At 49.7% G+C, this 8214-nt stretch overlaps 1 protein-coding gene across 1 annotated transcript; it reads left to right on the forward strand.

Moving 5' to 3' along the window:
* The first annotated feature begins 1658 nt into the window (after window positions 1-1658).
* Window positions 1659-5791, forward strand: LOC116219184 (galanin receptor type 3). The gene is made up of 2 exons (XM_042703417.1): window positions 1659-3179; window positions 4125-5791. The coding sequence occupies exon 2, from the start codon at window positions 4358-4360 to the stop codon at window positions 5789-5791; it is 1434 nt and encodes a 477-aa protein (XP_042559351.1). The 5' UTR covers window positions 1659-3179; window positions 4125-4357.
* Window positions 5792-8214: the final 2423 nt, after the last annotated feature.

Here is an 8214-nt window from a genome sequence, read left to right on the forward strand (position 1 = left end):
AGAGGAACCCCCATGACAAGACTAGTTTCTCTACCCCTATTAAATAGAAATCTTTTCGCTTTAAGAACTTAAAGAAGATTAAGGACATTTGCATCTGCATTACAAGATAAGGAAGTGGTTGACTACCACCTACCAAAAGATTAGGGAGATATTAAGGGTGTTTGGTTCTAAATTAAGGGCCGTTATTCTGCATGGTTTATGGGACACATAAGTTGAGTGTACTTATATTGCAAGGAGTGCCTGTGTTTTAGTTTTGTGGGAGCCACTGAATGTGAGGCTTGTCAAAGCTTTGTTGTAGTACCCAAGCCCAAATTGCTGCAGAGCCAATTATCCCCCTCTTGTGGCTGATGGTGTAATTGCAAGGGTTTAAAATCGTGCCATGACCATGGGGAACAGAGCGGACAAGATGTTGTAGTCATCTGTTTAAAGGTCACAGTTATTTATGACTGAATCTAACTTCACACTCTACAAAACCCCAAGACCTTAAATGCACTGTGAGTGAATTTAATTTACCCCTACACTCAAACAACATCCTTTCTGTTCAAAGGGGTCCTTAAATTGGAGAAGAATCCCTTAAAAAAGTGTCAGTTTAACCTCAAAGAGGAAGTGCACACTTAAATGTGTGAATTTATGACTGTACTGTGATGAAATACATCAATGATGATGATGATAACACTGACAAAATGACCATTTCTATAAAAATCTGCTTTTTATGGGTTGAAAATGGCTCAACGTGCCATCTACTGTTTAAAATCATCCAAGGCCGATGCTGGCATAGAGTCAACCATTTAGTGTGCTAAAACCTTTGGTTTGGGACTGTAAACTCTCAGCCCCTCCCCGCCCCCCTCTCAGCCCCTCTAGGTGTGCCTCTAACATCCGGACATTCTCCATCTCGGCTGGCCGACCCTAGTTACCGGTGTGACGAGCCTGGTCACGTAGCCCGCCTGGATTACACTAAAGGCCTGTCAGCTCAACAGTCTACCCTGCCGGGCCTTAGTCGACACGGGGGTCTACCATTTCCCTGGTGCAACCTGGCACCTATCCGGGCACCACCGGCCCACTCTCAGTATCGTGGTGACTGGCCAACACCCAGCTGTGGCCTGTGACAGGAGAAAGGGCCCGGTGAGAGGAGTCCTGGCTCCCCAGCATCCGGGAACTGTGCATCATTGGACCTTCTGACTCGCTGGGGAGCCCGTGTTATCGCGTCGAGTGCAACCATCTCCCTGACTCTGGTAGAAGAACCCAGACCCAAGGATCCCCGAGCCCGTCGCCAAGCAGCTGCCACCCCTCCAGTGTTGAGCCCCTGTGCCTCTCCACCCCACACTGCCACCCCCGCGCCAGCCCAGGAGGGCTTCCACGTCTACACTGCCAGTCCAGCGGTCTCCTGCGCAGCCGCAGCCGCCGCCGCAAGCCTGTGGTCTTCTGCATTGCAGCTGCCAGCCTGAGACCACACCAGTTCTCTGATCCCCGACCTTCGACACCAGGGCCCTCTTCTGCCAGCGGCACATCCTTGCTAGCGGGGACGGCCTCCCCCAGAGTGGCCTCGGCGACCACGCTGGCTTCCCCAGCACCTCAGGGGTCTTGTCAGCTCGCTCTGGAGAGTCAGTTCTGTTTTCTTGCCCTCCACTGTTCCAACAGCCTCTGCCATTGCCAAGGCTTGTGGTGGTCCTCGGAGCGGCCGTGTCCTGATCCTCTCTCCAACGCCTCGGGGACTTTGTCATGGTTGCTGGGGACAGCTCTCCACTGGGGAGGGGGCTGCGTTCGCCTGCTGGGAGTGAGGACTGTTTATTCTATTATTCCGTTGATTTGAGTGTTCTGTTCCCTTTTTCTGTCCTCGGTTAGCGTGTATCACTGGTGTAATTTTCGTCTGTGTGCCATGAAGATTAAGTCCTTAGCCATTAGTGCTTTAGTCTAGTGTATCTGTGTACCGTCAATGTAGTCGTCAGACTTGCCTCTCGTTCTCTTCGTTCTGAGTGTGTACGTGTGTTGCTGAAGCTAATAAACGGGACTCCTGGGGCTGATTGCTGTACAGGAGCACAGGAGTTGCTTTGAAACCGGTGATCTCTCTGTCTCGCTGAAGTCTCTTTCCACTCCAGCACGCGAAATATGTTAAACAGAGTGATGGCGAAATACAGTGGCGTTACAGTATAGTGTAGTGTTTATATAATTTTTTTTGTAATGTCCTGAAAGTATTTCGCATATGTGAATATAAATAAATCGCAGAGTGACGAGGACGAGACGCAGATGGGACTTGCGCGTGCTGGACAGATGGTGCCTTGTGAATAGAGCAGCCGCACCACGCGAGGGAAAACAAAAAGAAAAACACCGACTTAACCACCCAGTGGATTTAACGGCAATTCCTGAAAACAAACGAGGATTTACCGGCATTGAGCAAATCAGCATCTCGGAAGCGGACTCTTTTTAGATTAAATGTAGGCTATGGCTGTGTGTGAATGATGGCCCGTTTGGCAGGTGACGGAGTATTACACTGAACACTCACAAGCTGATTTGATTTGGCACAGAGCAGACAGTCCATCAAATTTGACATTTATCTCCTAAAATTGTCTCTCCATTTGAGGCTTAGGATTAGACACGGATTTCCTGGTTTTCCTGCTTACCTGTCTTGACAAAAATTGGACTTAGATGGACTTCTTTAAAACAAGGTTGAAACACAAAAGAATGAGCTCTCTCTCACTCTCACTTTCGTTCTGGCTTTCCCTGTTTCTCCGACAGATTTACCATAGCTTCCCTCGCCACACGCGCCTCTTCCCGCCGCGCATCAGGACTGGGATTTTTTGGACCGACCGTTAAGCCCCAGAGCTATAATTACGCGCGAGGAAGATTGCCAGAGAAACATCTGTGATCCACATTTCCTAATTTAATTGGTTAATTTTTTTTTTAACGGGCACGGTGAGAGACGAGTCTTTGCGCAGTCCTCTGTCACAAGGATGGGCAACCAGTTGAACTTCGGCCACGCAGAGATATTCGCGCAGGGAAACCTCACATAGTCACGGTAACGTGCAGAAGGAGCGAGGGAATGGATTTAACGGGCGATGTGGAGTCTTGGAATCGTTTGTAGTCACATTTTCTCATTTTGATTAAAGAAGTGGGTAATTCAGGCCGGAGTTCGGGTTCTCATTCATCGCGCTTAGTTCTATTGAGACAGGTGCGCCTAAAAGGTATGGTCTTATTCCTTTATTGTTAAACAAGTTGACTGGAATTAAGTTGTATTGCGTGTTAAGATATTTCTGATATATTACTATATCTTATATTATTATATCTTATATATTCGCATATATCATAGAATAGAACAATAGCTCTCCATGATACATTGTTTTAAATTTTACAATGCAAACTTACCTATACATGATTGTTGTTAGAGGCTGTATATGGCTAGGCTATGTAAATGCATGTAGGAAAAGTACTGATAACCAGATACGTACTCAGTAAACACCACAATATGTTGTATACGTGAAAACAGAACATGCGATACGAACAGAACAACAAAAAACGTTTTTTTTTTGGTTAGTTTTTTTTAAATACATCACTAAATTAGTGAATACTTAAAAGTGAATGCGTGATGGCGAGTCATTGCGCTTCCCCATAATTTGCACTGTCAGCCCTAAAGGCGCGCGGCCAAATTAATATTACTTTACCAGAATAGCAATTGAGTCAAGAATCACTCAAGGCGAGGCAAACACAACCACCCAGTATGCAGACACGAACTTTTAACGCTCGAAAATGAGTCATCGTGGGAGGTAGTCATTTGGTTAATTCATGTACCTTCAAGCCTTTTGTGGCTCACTGTACTGCAGCGGAGCGGACCGGCCGTGTTTTTAGCGTCTAGGACACCCGTCTTCTAGACTAATTGGCGGGGAAACCTCGCTCTCGAGAACGTATGAATAAGTGAAAGGATGCGAAAAGCATTTCGCTGTTTCGTTTGGGGTTGATGCGACATCTGTCTGCTTTTAAGAAAGCCACGAACAAAAAAATCCCTGACACACTCTCTCTCTCTCTCTCTCTCTCTCACACACACTCGCTCTCTCTCTCTCTCTCTCTCTCTCTCTCTCTCTCTCTCTCTCTCTCTCTCTATCTTTCTCTGTTTTTCTCTCAAAATATCTCAGGTGACCTATTGGACTAGCTCAGATTGACTTTAAAGGAAAGAAGATTGTGAAAACAAAACCTGAAACAAGGAAAAGGTGACCTACATGGGGTTTATGAAGTGAATAATTCAAGGAACCTTGAAACAAGAACCTCTTGACCAACAGCAATGTGAGGAACCCCAGGGAAAACCTTACTGCAATGGGATCAGTGGACTTCACCTCAAGCCCATTGTGAGGGGGCTCTGCATGGCAGTATGAATCTGACTCGGGATAAGCTACTAGTGGTGCTGGGCCAACTGAACGCCGTCCGACTCCCAATCAACATCACTGGCGATGAGTACGATGAGGGGGTGGGACGCCCGGCGTCCAATCAGAACGACAGCTTCGGCTTCCTCTTCCCGGAGGGAGGCGGGGCTGGCGCCCTTGAGTGGCAGCTCCTGCTGACCATCCATGAGCCAGGGACCATCGTGCTCACTGTCCTCTACTCTCTCTCCTTCCTGGTGGGCTTCGTGGGCAACGTGCTGTCCATCAAGGTCCTGTGCGGTCGCCGTGGCAGCGAACGCCTGTCCGGCGTGAGTTCCACCCGCTATCTGCTGGTCAACCTGGCCGTGTGCGACCTGGCCGTGGTGTGCGTGTGCATGCCCGTCACCCTGGGCAACCGCATCTACATGCCGTGGGTGTGGGGCGGCTTTCTGTGCCGCGCTGTGCCCTTCACCCAGGCCGTGTCGGTGTCGGCGAGCGTGCTCAGCCTGACGGTGATCAGCGTCAACCGCTACCTGAGCGTGCGCTGCCCTCTCCGCTCGCGCTCGCTGTTCACGCGCCGGCGCATCCTGGGCGCCGTGGCGGCCGTGTGGGTCGTGTCGGCGTCCATCTGCGCGCCGCTGGCCGTCATGACGAGGCTGGACGAGCTGCGGCTGCACGGGCTCCCGGCGCTGCCGGTGTGCAGTGAGGCGTGGCCCCACGCCCGCCTGCGCCAGGCCTACAACGTGCTGCTCTTCGCCGCCCTCTACTGCCTGCCCGTCTCCTTCAACCTGGCCGTGGGGTTCCTCACCGGGCGCCGCCTGTGTGGCTACGACGACCACCTGATCCTCGACCCCTCTTCGTCCTCCTCCGCAATCGGCCAGATCTGTTTCGCGGAGCTGGACCCGCGTTCGCGCGCGCTGCACGCCGCCCGGCTCCGGAGCCGGCGCCAGATCGCCCGCCTGGTCCTGGCGCTGGTGCTGCTGTTCGCCGCCTCCTGGCTGCCGCTCTACCTGGCCGACCTGTGGCTGGACTGCGGCGGCCGGCAGCCCCCCAGCTGGCTGCTCCAGGCGCGGCCCTTCGCCCAGTGGCTGGGCCTCACCAACTCCAGCCTCAACCCCATCTGCTACTGCCTGGTGGGCGACCTGCACCGTTCGGCGCGGCAGCTGCGCACCCGCTACCAGCAGCGCATCCTCACGCTCTTCGGCGGTGGAGCTGCCGTCGGAGGCCCCGTCTTCAGCGCCGACCCCGCCAGCGGAGGGCCGTCTCCGGCCACGGCGCTCGCCCTCGCCTCCCTGCCCAAGATCTTCGGCTTCCGCAGGGAACCAGCGGGGACCGGGGAGGAGAGCCAAGAAGGGGAGAAGGGGCTCGACAAAATGGCCTCCGCTGCCGCCGGCGCAGAGAGGAACGAACAGTCAGACTGTATCACCCTCAACAGCGTGTGTTAGGACGAGAACACTGCTATTTCTACGGTTACCTGAGGACAAAGGGAGAAGCGGAGGAAAGAAAAGAAAGAAGCATCACCTTCATCAACATCACCTCATCCTCCTCCTCTTCCTCCACCACTCTGAGAGCCCTGACAGTGCTCCTCGCATCTTCCAGGAACTGTACGTGTTGGGATGGAGCTTCAGCCAGCGCGTGAAATGTCAAAGGAATTTTGTCGTGTCTGTCTCTCGTGTTGTTTCTGGCCAGATGACTTTTAACGATGAGTTACTTCTGTGGAATCACTACTCCCGTCTTTAGGGATTACCGTCTTCATGGACTCACTGTGGGGGAGTCCTGGGTTCTGGTTCTCCCCAGGAACCACGGGAGAAGTGACATTTCCACAGAGGGACCTAGAATGTGGGGAAGCTTCCTAACCAGTCTAGACGAAGAATGGGGCTGATCTGTGGTCTTTTGTTCTACTTGACATACCTGACATTCTGTTGATATGATTCTCCTGAGCAGATGCTCTATGCTGCAGCTGTTTTACTGTGTGTGTGTGTGTGTGTGTGTCTGTAAATGGCTTTTTTTTGTCTTCGAATGGCCATAGCTGCTCTAAATGTTTTTTTACCGCTTTCTTCGGGAGTTGGGGATTAAAGACCTTTCTGTGGATCCTTGGAATAATATGAGTGTGTGTGTGTGTGTGTGTGAGAGTGGCTTATGCTAAAGAGAAGAATAAGGATGAATATCGATGTGCATCGCAGTCTGTTCTGTATATAGAATCAGTATTACAGAGAATAGCATGTGTGTGTGTGTGTGTGTGTGTGTTTTTGTCATTGCACACTAGTCTCCTGAATCGTGTGGGATATTTTGCCAGGATAAATGTACATGTCAAAGTGAAATGGTGTTTTATTAAAAGAGTATTATCTGTGACCATGGCAGTTAAATGAATGTGTGGCTCGCATCAATTTGCACTTGTGAGTGTACACACACACTCGCAAACACATACTCAACACACACACACATACACACACATGTGAAATGATTATGACTTGCTTGAATTTTCTTTTCTTTTTTTTTCTTTCTTGAAGAGTATCAGGCACAATGTCTTAACAGCCCCTCCCTCCAAACACACAGATACACACACTCACACACACGCTCACACTCACACACACACACACTCACACTCACACACACACACACACACACACACACTCTCACACACACACACACACACAAGCGTCATAGAGGATTTAAAAAGGGAAGTGGGCTGTCTTTCTGCAATAGCTTCCCCACACTCTCTCTGACACCTCGGTTTTCACATTCTGAAAGCACACCAAAGGTGTGATGACAAAAGAGACGATTTCTTCTCTTTTCTACCCCTCTCTCTTTCTCTTTCTCTCTCTCTCTCTATCTCTCTCTCTCTCTCCCTGCCTCTCTGTGTGTCTCTGTCTCTCTTTATATTTTCTCTCTTTATATTTTCCTCAGTCTCTCACTCTTTTATTTTGCACTCTGCCAAGCTTTCTCTTCATCGTCAGGGCTTTATTTCTGAGCGTTGAGGTTGGGATTAAGCTCTGGTGAATGTGGTGTTGGTGTGTGGTGGGTTGGAGTCACACCGAGTGTGTGTCTGTACACCACCCAGCCTATTGAGCGTAAGGGCTAAACACCATAAACACACACTCAAAGCCTCACAAAACAATATTTACATAAAAAACATCTATCTCTCTCTCACACACACACATACACACAAATGTACACAAAAAGAGTTTAATTGGAAAACAGCTTTACATGAAGAATTTGTTTTGCTACTGCCTGTTGGTCACAATCACCAGTTCAAGTCTTAGATAATCGCACGTCAAAGATGCTTAAATATTTACACACAGACACACACACACGCACACACTTACATACTTACACACACACACACACATACTTACACATACACACACACACACAACCACAGTAAAGCACCAGCTCCTGAAGCATGTACTCCCCTGTGTTTTAAGTGTGTGCATCCCTGTCTGGCTTTGGACAGTTAATTGATGTCTGTGTGTACGCTGACACACACATCTACACACAGGTACACACACTCTGTACTTTCTACGAAGTATGTGACCTGCCGTGCTCTTACCCTGACACTCCAGACAGACAGAGAGAGAGGGAGAGAGAGAAAGAGAGAGAGAGCGAGAGAGAGAGAGGGAGAGAGAGAAAGAGAGAGAGAGAGAGAGCAGAGAGGGAGAGAGAGAAAGCAAAACTTTGCAAATAAGTCTGATCAATATTTAATCTCTTTGACATTCGTCAAAAATGCATGCTTTTATATAACTATTCCCCCCTCTCACAAAATCCCCTTCAGCTCCAGTGACGGCGCAGGTCATCACTTGTCATCTAGCTGTTTCCCCACACCAGTTTCCATGGTGATCTAGCTCATTATCACGACAGGCTCGAGTCC

The sequence above is a fragment of the Clupea harengus genome, chromosome 24 (genome assembly GCF_900700415.2).
Source record: "Clupea harengus chromosome 24, Ch_v2.0.2, whole genome shotgun sequence".
NCBI classification, from domain to species: Eukaryota; Metazoa; Chordata; class Actinopteri; order Clupeiformes; family Clupeidae; genus Clupea; species Clupea harengus.